The sequence below is a fragment of the Oncorhynchus mykiss genome, chromosome 17 (genome assembly GCF_057628025.1).
Source record: "Oncorhynchus mykiss isolate SJ-2025 chromosome 17, ASM5762802v1, whole genome shotgun sequence".
Taxonomy (NCBI): Eukaryota; Metazoa; Chordata; class Actinopteri; order Salmoniformes; family Salmonidae; genus Oncorhynchus; species Oncorhynchus mykiss.
This window is the reverse complement of record NC_143038.1, coordinates 65,837,377-65,856,020: the sequence shown is the minus strand read 5'-3', so window position 1 is coordinate 65,856,020 and position 18,644 is coordinate 65,837,377. Positions and strand designations below refer to the sequence as shown.

The 18,644-nt window shown below is 43.0% G+C and overlaps 1 protein-coding gene across 1 annotated transcript; it reads right to left on the bottom strand.

Moving 5' to 3' along the window:
• Positions 1-594: 594 nt before the first annotated feature.
• Positions 595-11,937, bottom strand: LOC110494716 (plakophilin-1). Its single transcript, XM_021570015.3, has 13 exons — positions 11,317-11,937; positions 9,911-10,008; positions 8,437-8,942; positions 6,341-6,482; positions 6,048-6,255; positions 4,770-4,935; positions 4,279-4,396; positions 3,835-4,014; positions 3,466-3,636; positions 3,134-3,287; positions 2,642-2,828; positions 2,396-2,480; positions 595-1,621 (listed from the first exon to the last, which is right to left on the bottom strand). Exons 1-13 carry the CDS (start codon positions 11,507-11,509, stop codon positions 1,547-1,549), a joined length of 2,283 nt encoding a protein of 760 aa, XP_021425690.1. The 5' UTR covers positions 11,510-11,937; the 3' UTR covers positions 595-1,546.
• Between the last annotated feature and the right edge of the window lie 6,707 nt (positions 11,938-18,644).

The window sequence follows — 18,644 nt, the reverse complement described above, 5'->3', positions numbered from 1 at the left end:
GCTGACTTTTCTTTTTAAATTGCACACCGTTGTTTGTTGTTACTGTACTAATACCTCTTCCTAATCCCAGAGCCATGAATCAGTAAGGTAGAGTAAAAACTGGGGGAAAGACATAAGCTGGTATTGTGCCCACAGAACAGTTTGCGTCCTATGCCCAGACCAACCACAACATGAGACAAGACAGGCAGGGTAAGCTAAACAAATCACAGTGAGGTCATGGGAGTAGACCAGGGCACAGGGTGTGTCTGCTGCTGCACCACTGGCTGTTATTCAGGTGTAGCTTAACCGTCCTCATATTTCACTCACCATTTGTCTTCAGGCCTCACAGAGTTGCATTTCCCATTTACTGATTTGTTACCACTGCCAATGGCTGTTAGAGTTGTGTTAAGTAAAGCATGCATTCACATCAGAAGTCCCTGTGATATACTAGTGCATGTCCAGGAGGTATCACTACAGAAACAGGAGATCATAGGCTCCTATGATCATAGGCTCCTGCTCCTATGAGCCAAGACTCATGCAAGGCTACTTACTGGTATCATCTTAGAAAACAGCACAGAAAAGCTAACAAGCATAAAGAGTTCTCATGAACAAATGTTTGGAAAATATTCTTTATCCATTATCCAATGAGGTTGTACAAACAGAATAATAGCAAGTGTCTTTGGCGATACATACAATACATCATCTGAATTCAAATACACAGAGGTGACTAAAACAAACAAAAAAACTCAATTCAGCCGTAGACAGAAAACTGACCGCAAGAAGCCCAAACAGATCAAATAAAAACGGAATAATTTCATACCTTGCTTATGTTTGTATACAATCAAATACTGTATGTCTCTCTATTATTCATGGGAATACTTGGGAACAGATTTCCAAAATAAAAAAATAAAAAAATTGTACAGTATTTTATGGACAAAAATGGAAAAAACAACAGTATATATTGGGAGATCTAAACCATACAGGCATGGACAAAAGGATACATGTATCAAAAATTATTTCAGTATGGCTGTACTATACAGAAGAACATAGTAGGTTAAACATTAGTGACAATCACAATATTTTTTTTTTTTGTGATGTGCTTTGTGTATGCTGTGGCAACTGTTACTTAGTGGACTATTCTAGCTTAATAAATCTAATGAAATGAGTTACAACATCTGATCATTAGCTTTCAGTAGCTTTTGGGTAATCAACCCTAATTGTCATGCAAGCTAAGGGGGCTTATTCAAGCAATCCCAGTAACCAGCCATTACCAAACAGGATCTACATGTTTACAATGCAAAAGAAAAACAAATGATTTCTAGCAAAAACAAAAGAGCCCAGAAACCCCCCAGAAATACAAGATTACTAACCTTTATACGGACGTAAGATGGATAAGACAATTTAACATAACAGATGGACAATCTGACTAACTTTAATGTGTTTTGAAATCTAAAGTAAACATTTAGTAACCATATAAACTGGACACAGTCTGACATGTGCTGTAGTAGGTGTATAGTCCATAAGTACATTGGGAGGTGATGTGAGATCCCTGCCAGCTGTCTTCTTGTTACTCAACGACCTGCACAGACCTGTGAGCCACGCTGGTGATGTCATTCACAAAGGAACCCTTATTCATCCCTTGCTGTAGGACAAATGATTAAATAGACATTAGAATCCCCCCTTGATACAGATTGTTTTCCTAAATAATGTCATGGTAACAGTTTCTAGCTCACAGCAGGTTTCACACTAAGTGAAACTGAAATGTCAAGCAACTGAGGTAAGAGAGCTAGGCAAAACTATGTTCAGTATCAGGTAAGCATTCAAATACAAGGGATAAGATGTCCTGCGTGAACAGATAAGAGTCTAACACTGTGGTGTGAACCTGCATCCTTAGATTCATTGGCTGTACGATTGCAGCAGCTCTACAGCTCCTGTGTACATACCATTGTTCAGGTGTACTGTATACTGTATTCACCCATCAGACAGAACATAATCCCTCCATTCATTCTCCACTGTTGTCAAAAAATGCCTGATCGGGGCGTGGACTAGGTTCTTACTACTGAGGAAACAAATGGCACACCTCACTTAATACAGACAGATACCAGGGATCTCTACAGCTATAGAAACAGCAAGTAGAGACAACATCAGCCAGCCACACTGAGTCATCCTCCTCTGGGGAAGGAAGGGGTGGAAAGTGATCATAAAGACACCTATCTTTGTCCTGACTGAGCCAGCCTATTCAGATCCTCCTTTCCTACAAGAGCTATTGCCTCCATTGCATTTTTCTCATTTTTCAAATGCATTGAAGCGTAAACTGATAGATAAAATGCAATAGCTCTCAACAAATAAAAAGGTACAGGGATATCCCATATTAGTATGACAGAATTTGTTTGAATTATAGGCTCTAAATTCTTACCTTTTTTAGGAAACTCTGTATGTCCTTCTCTGACCAGAGGCTGTAGAGGAGCACACCTGCAGCTTTGCTTGCCTTTGGGAAAAGCCTACCAAGAGAAAGAACAATCCCTGTAAGGCTGGAGTATTCTGAGCCATTAACCTCAAAGTCAAAGCTCTGTTATCTGGCTTCTTAGATTTTGCAAATGTTTTCTTTAGATAGAGCAGATCTTGTACTTTTTTGTTATAAAATATAATGAGCAGGCCTTACCTGTTCTTGCTCAGGTCGTTGAGTGAGTTGACCAGGTTGTTGCTCAGCACGCGCTTCCCCAGCTCAGGCTCCTTCATCAGAAGACTGTGGCTGGTTTGGCACGCCATAGCCAGGGTGTCGTCAGACTCTGTCCCTTCCTTGGTCCATGAGCTGAGGATGCCAACCAGCTCTGGGAAGGTCTGTCGGGCTTCAAGACACACCCCATTAGGTCATTCACTTCCCGCAAACACACTCTATGAAGTGTTGCTAACTTGACAACAAGAACAAAATGTTAAAACGAACACAAACTCAGATCAGGTATAAATGAAATGTTTAATCCTCTCTTGTTTAATCCTCTCTGAAAATAGAAGTGGCAAAATTGTTTAGCTAACCTGACCCTGCTGGATGTTTGCTCTCAATGCAAACTAAACCATTATTGAAACAAGGTAGCCTAACATTCTAGGTTCCATCCATTTCACTATGAACATGGTTAAGATTGGTGTCCATGCTCACCCATGATGCTCTGAAGGCGTTGGTTCTTGGCTAGGTTTCCCACCAAAGCCACAGCAGTCTTCTGTAGGCTGGGGTTGGAGGATTGCAGCAGGGGAGAGATTTCAGGCAAGCCGTTCAGCTTCTGGACAATGGTCTGGCTCATCACTCTAGAAACCTGTGAACACAGAGATGAGGGTCTTATAACGGGGTCTATGAAGCGTTTCTAAAAAGTTTTTGGGAGGACCATGATTTGAATCGTTGTTTTTTTTTTACACACATTTGGTGCATTTAAAATAATTTTTGTGTGAAAATAATTAATTAAATAAAGAGTAAAAATGCTGTGTCGTTCGTACAATGCCTTGGTTAGCGGTGAGGTTCTGCAGGGCTCCACAGCAGGCCTCCAGGGTGTCTTCTCTCTGGCTGGACCTCAGCAGAGACAGGTAACTCTGCATAGTCTTGGAGTGGAAGAGCCAGCCCGCTCCTTTAGGATGCTGTTCCTCCATCACGGGGTAGTCAAAGTGATTCTACAGGAGTGAACGTTAATCATCAGATTTTTTTAGGTGTTCAGATCTATGATGGAAGTTGATGTACACAACATTTGTGTGTTTTAAAACATTCAATACTGTGCAGTACACGATGATGTCATTGTGTATCTATGTACAGTTTCCACCCAACTCTCTCCTCTCTCCCTTGATGTCATTAGACCCATATGCCTGTCTCACCTCCTGCTCCTGGACCTTGCTGCTCTGTTGGCTGAAACAGCCGATGGGGCCGGTCTCAGCTGAGGCGTTGGCCCGGCTGATGGTCCCGGCCAGGGCAGTGATCCGGCTGAACAGGGCCGGGGCCTCACTCTCCAGCTGGAAGCTCAGGTTGTGCAGTACACAGACACAGTTCTCCACAGACTGGCACAAACAGAGGCAAAATAACTGGTTTGGTTAGTTTGCATTAATCTGTACCTACCATACACATATCCATAGTGTTATTCTTCAAACATCAAGTTAAAAAGTAGGTATCAAGTAAACGTAAGCAATGGAGAAAATGTATCCCATGATATTTTCACATGCAGGTAGAACTTATATTATTTGGAATTCTGAAGAATGGCATTCCATAAATGCATCATCACTTGTTTCAACGTTATTTTAAGATATTTAATGTTGCACGCCCACCTTGTCATCTGGCCTCTCTGATGCTACACACTCCTGAACGTAACTGCCCAGAGAGTCGATGAGGCCTCGACAGTTACGCATGGCCTGCCTGTTGCTTTGCGTCGCACAGCTCAGATTTCTGTTGGAAAAGTAGTATTGGCATCAGGTAAAGGCAGGTCAGCATTGTGTAGTCTGACAGTGGAGACATGACAGACTAGAACAAAACCGTACTTTATCGTCCATTTGTGCCATTCACCCAATCCTCTGAGACAGCACCGACAAGTTGTTGGCTGGGAGCAGTCTAGAGTGCAGTGACTGGTTCAGTCAGTGCAGTGCCCCTGGAGCAATTTTGGTTAAGTACCTTGCTCAAAGGCGCAACAGCAGTAGATAGTAGATACTCCTCCACTTGCCAGTTCATAAGTTTGTCTTTGTAACCTCTGGGCTAACTGATAGTATACAGTAGATCTGTGCAGTGTGCACCCTGGTCTACAGTATTGATCGATGTGTCTCACCGTAGACATGCTGTAGCATGGTAGAAGACCTCTGGGTCCAGGTTCTTGTTGGTCTCATCTACTCCTCCTGTGTAAGGTACTACCACAGTCTCAGTCAGAACAGGCAGAGCGCTACGCACAAGCTCTGGCTTCAGACTGTCTGCAGACGACAGGTTCCAAAGGAGACCTGGAGAGACAGGACAAAGTTCAGAACTTCTGAGTTCAGTGGCAGTAGAAACAGCAGTTGTTCAAATATCTGATTACCTCTAATGCTACTACTGTGACATGATCATGGATCTTAGCCAGCTCAACTCAAACACAAAAATTCAACAAAAGCAATACTAGTTAGCCACACAGTGCACTTTGATCAAACTGGCATGACACGGGCATGGCATGTACTTTTTAATGCATAACTAGGAGAGAGAACAAAAACAGGCAATCCCTGTGAGTCTCCAGGACCAGGGTTGACAGGCAATGTGAGGTGTTTCAGTGCAATCTACTACATCTCTGTAATTGTCACTGTACAGCATAGACACTGTAGCTACGTCCTGTTGCTAGTCAAGAAACCAGGGTAAATATTTGATAGCATTAGAGCCAATTTATATAGCACGGCTTCAGGAAGACAGAACAATAGAGAGCAGGATGCTCTATCCTCCAGAACAGACTACTGTGAGACATCTCACATATCAAGTTTCTCTGGTACAACAGCACACCATAGATCATTTGTGCGACTGACAGCAAGAACTGATTAGGATTAAGGTGACAGGGTTTAGTGAGTGTTTCCCTGTGCTTTATGGCATCAATGCACTTAAAGCAGAAATTAGCAGTTGAAACAATAACAAAGCATACTTCCCACCCCTGTTTCGGTAAAAAGCAGAGGGATGGGCTGGGAAATTACGACCAAAATAATAGACATAATAGAGCTATGGATACAAGGACTGTTTTAACTATGTTTTGAGGCTATATAGTGATTGTTTTACTTTGTTCACAAACACTGGAGTAAAACAAGCATGCATTTTTGGTTATGATAAGGTACGACAGTTGAACTAAGGTCATGACGCATCTATAAGTTATATTCCTCATGAATCAAAGGTATATCATTCATTTAGATGTCCAAAAATGGATGCAGAAAATGCAGATTGCCCCTTCAATTTAAATATGCACATTTTGGCATCAGAAAGCAACACAAGCGTGTTTCATAACCGCTTGCATTCACACACGGTGCATATGTCTGCCAACTGTCTATGATGTCACTAGACAGAGAAGTGTTGAGTATAGAAAGAGAACAGTCGTCTGTACCTGTGAGTTGTTTCTGTGTCTCGGTAGAGTCTGTGTCTCGGAGCAGGGCCAGGGACTCAGTGATGCCCCCACAGCGTTGGACCTCCTCCTTGTTGCCCGCATCTTTAAAGGCAAGGTTCCGCAGGGCGGCCGAGGCTGTCTGTTGGACCTGGGGACTGGGACTCCTCAGCAAGTTCACCAGAGGAGGGATTCCTTTGAGCCGCAACACCTGAGAGACAGGTAAAGCTGTTAGACGTTCTAACAGGACAGTGTTGTTGAGTCCGGGTCCTGGAGACCCACGTCTGTGTCCTCACCTCCTGCTTGGCCTTGTCCTCTGAGTAGGTAGAGTGTTGGATGAATGAGGCGCCATAGTGCTGGTAGTTCACATCTCCACTGGACAGGTACTGCACCGCCTCCGCCATGGTAATATCAGCAAGCTGGCCATAATCATTCATCCTGTTGGGAAACCCCATAAAGGTACACTACATGACCAAAAGTATGTGGACACCTGCTCGAACATCTCATTCCAAAATCATGGGCATTAATATGGAGTTGGTCCCCCCTTACTGCTATAACAGCCTCCACTCTTCCGGGAGGGCTTTCCACTAGATGTTAGAACATTGCTGCAGGGATTGGCTTCCATTCCAACGGACACATCTGGGTTTAGCGGATGCCAGGAGAACGCAACCTGCATTAGTGAGGATCAGACACTGACGTTGGGCAGTTAGGCCTGGCTCGCGGTCAACCTTCTAATTCAACCCAAAGATGTTAGATGGGATTGAGGTCAGGGCTCTGTGCAGGCCAGTCAAGTTATTCCACACCGATCGACAAACCATTTCTGTATGGCCCTCACTTTGTGCACAGGGTTATTGTCATGCTTAAACAGGAACGGGCCTTTCCCAAACGGTTGCCACAAAGTTGGTAGTACAGAATCATCTAGAATGTCAATGTATGCTGTAGCGTTACAATTTCCCTTCACTGGAACTAACGGGCCTCTCCCGAACCATGAAAAACAGCCCCAGACCATGATTCCTCCTCCACCAAACTTGACAGTTTGTATATGTATACAAAAAAAATATGTATATAAAAAAATATATATATATTTTATTTACATAATTATTCATACCCTTTGCTATGACACTTGAAATAGAGCTCAGGTGCATCCTGTTTCCATTAATCATCCTTGAGATGTTTCTACAACTTGATTGGAGTCCACCTGTGGTAAATTCAATTGATTGGATATATTTTGGAAAGGCACACACCTGTCTATATAAAAGGTCCCTTAGCTGACAGTGCATGTCAGAGCAAAAACCAAGCCATGAGGTTGAAGAAACTGTCCATAGAGCTCCGAGGCAGGATTGTGTCGAGTCACAGACCCGGGAAAGGGTAACAAAACAGTTCTGTAGCATTGAAGGTCCCTAAGAACACAGTGGCCTCCATCATTCTTAAATGAAAGAAGTTTGCAACCACCAAGACACATCCTAAAGCTGTACGCCAGTCCAAACTGAGCAATCGGGGGAGAAGGATCTTGGTCAGGGAGGTAACCAAGAACCCGATGGTCAGTCTGACAGAGCTCCAGAGTTCCTCTGTGGAGATGGTTGTCCTTCTGGAAGATTCTCCCATCTCTGCAGCATTCCACCAATCAGGCATTTATGGTAAACTGGCCAGATGGAAGCCACTCCTCAGTAAAAGGCACATGACAGCCCACTTGGAGTTTTCTAAAGGGATGTTTTTCAGGGACTGAGAGACTAGTCAGGATTGAGGGAAAGATCTATGGAGCAAAGTACAGAGAGATCCATGATGAAAACCTGCTCCAGAGCACTGAGGATCTCAGACTGCGGCGAAGATTCACCTTCCAACAGGACAACGACCCTAAGCACACAGCCAAGACAACGCAGGAGTGGCTTCGGTGACAAGTCTCTGAATGTCCTTGAGTGGTCTAGACAGAACCCGGACTTGAACCCGATCGAACATCACTGGAGAGACCTGAAAATAACTGTGCAGCGTCACTCCCCATCCAACCTGACAAAGCTTTAGCGGATCTGCAGGGAAGAATGGGAGAAACTCCCCAAATACAGGTGTGCCAAGCTTGTAGCATCATACCCAAGAAGACTCAAGGTTGTAATCGCTGCCAAAGGTGAATCAACAAATGTGATATTTCTAAAAACCTGTTATTGCTTTGTCATTATGGGGTCTTGTTTGTAGATTGATGAGGGGGAAAAAACAATGTAATGCATTTTAGAATAAGGCTGTAGCGTAACAAAATGTGGAAAAAGTCAAGGGGTCTGAATACTTTCTGATTGCACTGTATAGTGTTTCAACAGCTGTTCAGAAACATTTGAAAATCAACTCATCATCAAACCCCAAAGCAGCATTTACACAATATCTCACATTCACTCATTCCACTCACCCTGCTTCAATCTTGCTCTTGACCACTGATATCTTGGGCTCGGCCATGGAGGGGTTCGATGGTGCCCTCTCAATACGAGTTTGGCTGCTGGTAATCTGGCCGCTGCTTTTCGTCTGACGGGTGCCAATCAACTGGCTGTGCCTTTTCTGCACATCGTTGCTGTTGACAATGACCTGAGAGGGGCCATTGCCATTGGAGATGAACTGGCTGTTACCCCTCTCAGTAAGGAAGAAGCTGGATCTGTTGGATTGGAGCTGTCGGGCGGGGGCTGAGGACTGAAACTGCTGTAGGGCTGAAGCCGGGGCCTGGGCAGGGCGCTGTGTGGTGGTGGGGAAGGGGAAGGGGTCCGCATCAGGCACACTGCGGCTGCTGTTGCGCTGACCCCTGGCTATGGGGGGACTGAGAGGTAATCGTCTCTCCCACTGGCTGGAGCTGCTCATGTTTCTCTGAACAGTAGATCCCTTGGAGGACAGTACCATTCGCTTGGTGCTCTGCTCATGGCTAAGCTGCAGAATAAAGTCATTTTAGTAAATGCTAGCAGACACTTTGGAATCAGGAACACTTTCACCAGCACCTGGCAGCAAGTAGCGTAGCTGTTAAGAGCGTTGGACCAGTAACCGAAAGGTCACTGGTTTGAATCCACCTCCCTGAGGTGAAAAATAAATAAATCCATTGATGTGCCCTTGAGCAAGGCACTTAACCCTAATTGCTATGGGCATGAGTGTCTGCTAAATGACTACAGTGTAAATGTAGCACTTACAACTTCATTTGAAAATCATAATATACACAAGGTGGCCCACTGTGAGTGAAGATAAATATAATGTACTGCATATAATCAATCTATTGTTATTGATAACTATTGACTTGTCTAATTGGCAGAGGGCAGTGGGAAACCAGAAACTCCAAAGCTGGTTGGAAACTTGGCTTGGACCAGAGTTCAGTTCAGAGTACTCATAATGCCTCATCTATTTGAAAGTACATGATTAAGACAGAGGTGTGTGTTACAACAATGAGTCAGATGCCACTATGAGAGGATGACTCTCTCTGGAGTTGTGCTGGAGGGAGAGCTGCTTGGAAAGAGCAATATTCCCCATTCTTCTGGTGACTGGGCAGAAACTCACATGTTGACTCCCAGTCCTGTGGTTAGTCAGTCATCTGTAACACCTGCTTCTACCTGACTACACTCATGACATAATGTTCACATAAATCTAGTAGCTGGTCACAGTGGATACAGTTCTGTGTTCCGAGATTAGTCTCAGACAGACTACCCCATCACGATGGCATTGCTTTCATATTAAAAGCCATCACTCATTAGGAAATCATTTTATGAGATGAATACTGATGCTCACTATAGTATCCAAACTGTATACTGTTAAATACAACTGATAAACCTAGCACAGTTATCAAATCATGGGGCAATGTATTCTATCTTCGTATGTATGTGATGTGAAAATTAAAAAGAAAAGCTTCATACCGTTCTTGAGAGGCCATTTGTACCATTCGAGAAGACAATTCCATTGGGACTGGTAGGTGACTTAATGGAGTCAGTGAATACGCTGACGTACATAGGACCTGTGGAGAGAAACATGGGAGATCCTAAATGACTATTAAAAGCTGTGTAAATATGAGTTATCACAGTAAAATATTGGGTGTAACACTCTTAATTAATTTGTTTTTTTTACGTGACTGAATAGACGCCAAGAAGCAAGTCTCCAAGCCGTAATGATTCATGTTAATGCATGTGAAAACTTAAATTGTCTGTGTGAACTGTTAGCCCGCCGTTCAGGGGCGGGTTCTACTAAGCTAACAAATGGAATTGTTTTAAGGTAGTCTCATTTAGCTATTTGATTTTTAGGACACATTTAGGTATATATATATATACAGTATGTTTGTATTTTTTATTTAATCTTTATTTAACCAGGCAAGTCAGTTAAGAACAAATTCTTATTTACAATGACGGCCTACCCCGGCCAAACCTAGACTACACTGGGCCAATTGTGCCTCGCCCTATAAGACTCCCAATCACAGCCAGATGTGATGTTCCAGTCCCTGGATTCAAACCAGGGATTGCAGTGACGCCTCTTGCACTGAGATGCAGTGCCTTAGACTGCTGTCATCAAGGCAAAGGGTGGTTACTTTGAAGAATCTAAAATCTAAAATCTATTTAGATTTGTTAAACACTTTTTTGGTGATTCCATGTGTGTTATTTCATAGTTTTGATGTCTTCACTATTATTCTACAATGTAGAAAATAGTTTTAAAAAATAAGAAAAACCCTTGAATGAGTAGGTGTGTCCAAACTTGTGACTGGTACTGTACATTTTTTTTAAATATAATATTTAATTTGGCCTTTACTACTATATCGCATAGAAACGCAGTAAATAGCACATTAATAAATAGCAAAACAGAGAGTCAAAATGTTTTATCATAAGGAGGTTTTGAAGTGTCTGTCCTATATCTAGGAGTTATAAGAAAGCTCAATAAATATTTTTTCATTTGTATGAGTCCCGTTACACTAGTGTGACACTCCCCTTTCCATAGTGGGATCATATTTCGATGGCCTAACTGTTCTGATGCTAGAGACATTTTCGCGAGAAGACAGATTTTCGGGATGTGACAGCATAGACTGTCCTTTAGCCTATGTTTACTATATTAAAATGACACATGTTGCACTTTGTTTACTTAACAGAGTTAACAACAGTGGAGTTAATGATATCTAATGTATGGGGGTTATTAATTTACTCATTAATAAATCATTAACAACAATGCAAATCTAATGGGGGTAAGTCAGAACATTAAACCATAACCTGATTAGGCTTTAGGTCAAATAAAATAGCATACAAATAACGTAATACGTTTTTATTCTAATAATGATGCTTACTCGTTGGCGACTTCGTTGGCGACGATAAAGATCCATTTTTACTGTACTTCGACTTGCCCCTCTTAATGGTTTGCACCTGATCCAAGACACGCTGCTGTTTGGACCTAAGTTTGTTATCGGACGGCAAAGCAAGAGATGTCTCCTCCACATTCCCAATGGATATGGCCGATTTCAACGGGTCCATTGTCATCATGAAGGTCTGTTTGAAGTTGTAAATCCAAAGTGTTATGGTTCGTAGCCTACTATACCTTGCTCCATACAGGTGGCGTTTGTACAGGCAATCTAATATATGAAATGCGCACGATTGCCCAGCCCTCAACAATGAACCACGCCCATTATAAGTAATATGTGTCTGGTGTGTCTGATATGAATGTTCATATTACTAGTAATGATTGGTCTTCCTGTGCAGCTACTGTCCAGTGATTCTTTAGAAGACTATAAAATGTAAATGACTCAAACCCGTATGAAGTCAGTGCTCAGACCCATCATTGCCTGCTCTGACAGGTAGCCTACTTCTCCTCAGACATTCCAGCTGAGCTCATGTCACGTAGCCACTGAGGGAGCTGCGGAATCCTTTCAAAACCTCTTTGGGATTGTCTACCTCTCCGGCACATGCTTTTTGACCCAGTGGCCGCATGGGTGTAATTATATTCATATTTTTAAGAATTTCATAATTAATAAACATTTCAAAAAAGCTGCGAGTCAAACGGTTTTGTTATATTTCAGTCTTCTGTGATGTATATAAAGTGTAATATTGGGATGCAAACTCAAAATGTAATGCATTTCAACTCTACATCTGACATTGTACAGATGTCTTATTTTTTAAGCCCATAACCATGTGTGTGAGGAGTATATTTTTGTTCCGGCCATTAATCACTCAGTGTGAACTTGATTTAGCTACTGCAGTAAAATTGACCTCTGATGATCATTGACCTATTGTTTTGTATTTTCTTGTGTGCAAATATTTTTTATATATTTTACCCTACAGCACTGTTTCAAATGTTTAAAAAAAATACAGCTTGAATGACCCTACAGTTGTAGGCCTATAACAATAAAATAATAAAATGTTGAGATTAAAATCACTGTATTGGTGAATTGCATACAAGGTCCAACTGAAGTGTAACTTCCACTTTTAACCCAACCCCCCCGAAAGACATACAATACAGTGTCTTCAAAAGTATTCACATCCCTTGACATTTTCCCCATGTTGTTGTGTCACAGCCTGATTTTAAAATGGATAACATGTTGTTGTGTCACAGCCTGATTTTAAAATGGATAACATGTTGTTGTGTCACAGCCTGATTTTAAAATGGATAACATGTTGTTGTGTCACAGCCTGATTTTAAAATGGATAACATGTTGTTGTGTCACAGCCTGATTTTAAAATGGATAACATGTTGTTGTGTCACAGCCTGATTTTAAAATGGATAACATGTTGTTGTGTCACAGCCTGATTTTAAAATGGATAACCTGTTGTTGTGTCACAGCCTGATTTTAAAATGGATAACATGTTGTTGTGTCACAGCCTGATTTTAAAATGGATAACATGTTGTTGTGTCACAGCCTGATTTTAAAATGGATAACATGTTGATTTTGTGTCACAGCCTGATTTTAAAATGAATAACATTTTGTTGTGTCACAGCCTGATTTTAAAATGGATAACATTTTGTTGTGTCACAGCCTGATTTTAAAATGGATAACATGTTGATTTTGTGTCACTGGCCTACACACAATACCCCATGATGTCAAGGTGGAATTATGTTTTTAGAAATGTTTACAAATTAATAAAACATTTAAATCTGAAATGTCTTGAGTCAATAAGTATTCAACCCTTTTGTTATGGGAAGCCTAAATAAGTTCAGGAGTAAAGATGTGCTTAACAAGTCACATAAGTAGTTGCATGGATTCACTGTGTGCAATAATAGTGTTTAATGTGATTTTGGAATGACTACCTCATCTCTGTACCCACATACACATACAATTATCTGTAAGGTCCCTCAGTCGAGCAGTCAATTTCATACACAGATTCAACCACAAAGACCAGGGATGTTTTCCAATGCCTCGCAAAGGGCACCTATTGGTAGATGGGTAAAAAATAAAAAGGCATTGAATATCCCTTTGAGCATGAAGTTATTTATTGCACTTTAATGGTGTATGAATACACCCAGACTAGGCCCTGGGATCTGTTGTTGTGATAATAACAATATGCTCAATAATAACATTTGATAAATACAATTGCTGAATTCACCATGGTGATCACTACATTCATCATAATACCAACATCCATGACTAACTGTGATTTCCACACCAGACCAGAGGCTAGACAGTTGAGTCACCATGGCAGGTAGCCAAGTGGTTAGAGCGTTGGGCCAGTAATTGAAAGGTTGATGGATTGAATCCCTGAGCTGACAAGTTAAAGAAATCTGTCATTTTGCCCCTGAACAAGGCAGTTAACCCACTGTTCCCCGGTAGGTCGTCATTGTAAATAAGAATTTGTTCTTAACTGACTTGCCTAGTTCTTCATTTTGAAGAATAATAGCCGTAAGAATAGCCTGGGAAAATACCAAGACCGTTTAATTAAATTGTCAGATTTGATGGTGTTAACCCGGCCGCTCATCATCATTGTAAAAAATGCACTGGTGTAGACAGAAACAACAAGCACCACACCCATGGGTATTGGCATAGCTTGGCACCACAGTCAAAGTTACAGCTTTTGGTGGCGTCCAACCTACACTTGGCAATCTGCACCAAGCATTAATTTCCCATTTTGGTGAACCCTTAGATGGAATTAGGTGTTGATGTTCAGGCATGTTTAAAGATTCGTTAGAGCAGAGTTTTACTTTTGTATTGAAGTCACAGAACTTCTGTCATTCATCATGCTTTCGATACAGACTAACAGTTTGTAGTTTACAAAAGTCAGCATATTTCATATTTGAAATATGGATCACCTTACATTCCCAATTTGTTTAGATTTGAATGTGATTGCAATCCACAGATGGTCAGTATCTGTTGGCTACTGTACATGTGCAGCATTGCTCTCTAGTGGTGAACAAGTGACACATGTCGAAATGGAGAGATCTTCATACTGCATGATCAATCAATCATTCACATTTATTCAGGGAGCAGATGTCACAAAAGTGCAATACAGAAAACCCAGCCTAAAACCCCAAACAGCAAACAATGCAAATGCATCACTCTGAATTTACATTTAGGTCACAGTCTTGAAGGAGTTCCCACATATGCTGAGCACTTGTTGGCTGCTTTTCCTTCACTCTGCATTCCAAATCATCCCAAACCATCTCAATTGGGTTAAGGTCAGGTGATTGTGGAGGCCAGGTCATCTGATGCAGCACTCCATCACTCTCCTTCTTGATCAAATAGCCCTTACACACCCTTGAAGTGTGTCAAATCAAATCAAATTGTATTTGTCACATACACATGGTTAGCAGATGTTAATGCGAGTGTAGCGAAATGCTTGTGCTTCTAGTTCCGACAATGCAGTAATAACCAACGAGTAATCTAGCTAACAATTCCAAAACTACTACCTTATACACATAAGTGTAAAGGGATAAAGAATATGTACATAAAGATATATGAATGAGTGATGGTACAGAGCGGCATAGGCAAGATGCAGTAGATGGTATCGAGTACAGTATATACATATGAGATGAGTATGTAAACAAAGTGGCATAGTTTAAAGTGGCTAGTGATACATGTATTACATGAAGATGCAGTAGATGATATAGAGTACAGTATATACGTATACATATGAGATAAATAATGTAGGGTATGTAAACATTATATTAAGTAGCATTGTTTAAGGTGGCTAGTGATATATTTTTACATCAATTCCCATCAATTCCCATTATTAAAGTGGCTGGAGTTGAGTCAGTGTGTTGGCAGCAGCCACTCAATGTTAGTGGTGGCTGTTTAACAGGCTGATGGCCTTGAGATAGAAGCTGTTTTTCAGTCTCTCGGTCCCAGCTTTGATGCACCTGTACTGACCTTGCCTTCTGGACGATAGCGGGGTGAACAGGTAGTGGCTCGGGTGGTTGTTGTCCTTGATGATCTTTATGGCCTGTGACATCGGGTGGTGTAGGTGTCCTGGAGGGCAGGTAGTTTGCCCCTGGTGATGCGTTGTGCAGACCTCACTACCCTCTGGAGAGCCTTACGGTTGTGGGCGGAGCAGTTGCCGTACCAGGCGGTGACAGGATGCTCTCGATTGTGCATCTGCAGAAGTTTGTGAGTGCTTTTGGTGACAAGGCGAATTTCTTCAGCCTCCTGAGGTTGAAGAGGCGCTGCTGCGCCTTCGTCACGATGCTGTCTGTGTGGTTGGACCAATTCAGTTTGTCTGTGATGTGTACACCGAGAAACTTAAAACTTACTACCCTCTCCACTACTGTTCCATCGATGTGGATAGGGGGGTGTTCCCTCTGCTGTTTCCTGAAGTCCACAATCATCTCCTTAGTTTTGTTGACGTTGAGTGTGGGGTTATTTTCCTGACACCACACTCCGAGGGCCCTCACCTCCTCCCTGTAGGCCGCCTCGTCGTTGTTGGTAATCAAGCCTACCACTGTTGTGTCGTCCGCAAACTTGATGATTGAGTTGGAGGCGTGCGTGGCCACTCAGTCGTGGGTGAACAGGGAGTACAGGAGAGGGCTCAGAACGCACCCTTGTGGGGCCCCAGTGTTGAGGATCAGCGGGGTGGAGATGTTGTTACCTACCCTCACCACCTGGGGGCGGCCCGTCAGGAAGTCCAGTACCCAGTTGCACAGGGCGGGGTCGAGACCCAGGGTCTCGAGCTTGATGACGAGTTTGGAGGGTACTATGGTGTTAAATGCTGAGCTGTAGTCGATGAACAGCATTCTCACATAGGTATTCCTCTTGTCCAGATGGGTTAGGGCAGTGTGCAGTGTGGTTGAGATTGCATCGTCTGTGGACCTATTTGGGCGGTAAGCAAATTGGAGTGGGTCTAGGGTGTCAGGTAGGGTGGAGGTGATATGGTCCTTGACTAGTCTCTCAAAGCACTTCATGATGATGGAAGTGAGTGCTACGGTGCGGTAGTCGTTTAGCTCAGTTACCTTAGCTTTCTTGGGAACAGGGACAATGGTGGCCCTCTTGAAGCATGTGGGAACAGCAGACTGGGATAGGGATTAATTGAATATGTCCGTAAACACACCAGCCAGCTGGTCCGCGCATGCTCTGAGGGCGCGGCTGGGGATGCCGTCTGGGCCTGCAGCCTTGCGAGGGTTAACAGGTTTTACTCACCTCGGCTGCAGTGAAGGAGAGTCCGCATATTTTGGTTGCGGGCATGTCAGTGGCACTGTATTGTCCTCAAAGCGGGCAAAAAAGTTATTTAGTCTGCCTGGGAGCAAGGCATCCTGGTCCGTGACTGGGCTGGTTTTCTTTTTGTAATCTGTGATTGACTGTAGACCCTGCCACATACCTCTTGTGTCTGAGCCGTTGAATTGCGATTCTACTTTGTCTCTATACTGATGCTTAGCTTGTTTGATTGCCTTGCTGAGGGAATAGCTACACTGTTTGTATTCGGTCATGTTTCCGGTCACCTTGCCCTGATTAAAAGCAGTGGTTCTTGCTTTCAGTTTCACGTGAATGCTGCCATCAATCCACGGTTTCTGGTTTGGGAATGTTTTAGGGTCATTGTCCTGTTGAAAAACAAAATGGTAGTCCTACTAAGCGCAAACCAGATGGGATGGCGTATCGCTGCAGAATCCTGTGGTAGACATGCTGGTTAAGTGTGCTTTGAATTCTAAATAAATCACAGACCGTGTCCCCATCAAATCACCCCCACAGCATCACACCTCATCCTCCATGTTTCACGGTGGGAATTACACATGCAGAGATCATCCTTTCACCTACTCCGCGTCTCAAAAATACGCAAACAAAAATGTCACATTTGGACTCAGACTAAAGTGTTAGACTATTATGTGTATGTAAATAACTCACGTCGGAGAGTTTGGTCAAATCCAAGCATAATCGTTTACATTCATAATGCACCTGTTTATATATCCTAGATAGGTGCCCCACTAGCACCATCTCTGGATTGGCATTATGCCGATTATCTTAATCATCTTCCTTTTCATATATAATTAATTTGTACACCTCATGCCATTTTAATACCACAGTGAAAATTCTTATTTACATTATCAACAGGTTTAAGATAAAAAATGAATTGTCCATCTCTTAAGGGAAATGGTCTTATGTCATCCCTTGTCCTAGTGTGTCACACTGGTAGCATATTTAGCACCTCTGGGATGTTGGGGACCTCTGGGAGCCTCAAGGCCTCTCCTGGCACCACTGGGAGCCTCAGGGCCTCTCCTGGCACCTCTGGGATGTTGGGCACCTCTGGGAGCCTCAGGGCCTCTCCTGGCACCTCTGGGATGTTGGGCACCTCTGGGAGCCTCAGGGCCTCTCCTTCCTCTTCCACAGCCTCCTGAAATTGTGGAGGCACGGTCTACAGAGATAACATGCCCTGGTGGGGTCTACCCCGTCTATGTTCTCCTGAACTGGGCGTATGTCCTTCGATACTTTCGGCCCTTTACTTCCACTTCGGGGGCGGCAGGGTAGCCTAGTGGTTAGAGCGTTGGCCTAATAACCGAAAGGTTGCAAGTTCAAATCCCTGAGCTGATAAGGTACAAATCTGTCGTTCTGCACCTGAACAGGCTGTTCAGGCCGTGTTCCTAGGCCGTCATTGAAAATAAGAATTTGTTCTTAACTGACTTGCCTAGTTAAATAAAGGTTTCAAAAAATGACCTTGAGCTGATATGCCCTATGCATGTGCCAAGACTCCATGTGGAGTTTTTGCTATTTTCATCCCTGGTGTGAGGTGACAGAAGCACTGACAGCCTGGCCTTGTTTTATTACAAGCAGATTTTTTGCATGCTGGTCAAAGTAATGTTTTGACTTGTCCTGACGTGCACGCTTGTGTACCTGAACATCCCTAATGACCTTTAGTGCGAGGAGCTTGGGAGCTGTTGGCAACAGAGAATGGGTGCGTCTTGACATTAAGCTATGTACAGGACTGCTGCCGAAACCCTCTGTGGGAGAATTTATCCACGCCGAAATGGCTTGCCACACATCTGTGCCTTCCTTCATAGCCTGTGATGAGAGTCTTTGCTATTTTCACTGCTGACTCCGCCTTATCATTACTCTGACTGTGGTAGGGTGAGGAGGTCACATGATGGAACTCCCAGGCTTTTGCAAACAAAGCAAAGTCTTGACTCGTGAAATGTGGCCCATTATTCGTAACTCCACCACTGTCAGGTATGCCATATCTGCTAAATTGCTGCGTACAACAGTCGATGATG

Coding starts and splice junctions, on each gene's coding strand:
- LOC110494716 (XM_021570015.3), bottom strand. CDS start 11,509: ATGATGACAATGGACCCGTTGAAATCGGCCATATCCATTGGGAATGTG. Junction 3,637..3,834: donor GCAAGGTCCAGGAGCAGGAG/GTGAGACAGGCA, acceptor TCACTCCTGTAG/AATCACTTTGACTACCCCGT. Junction 2,481..2,641: donor AACGACCTGAGCAAGAACAG/GTAAGGCCTGCT, acceptor TTCTCTTGGTAG/GCTTTTCCCAAAGGCAAGCA.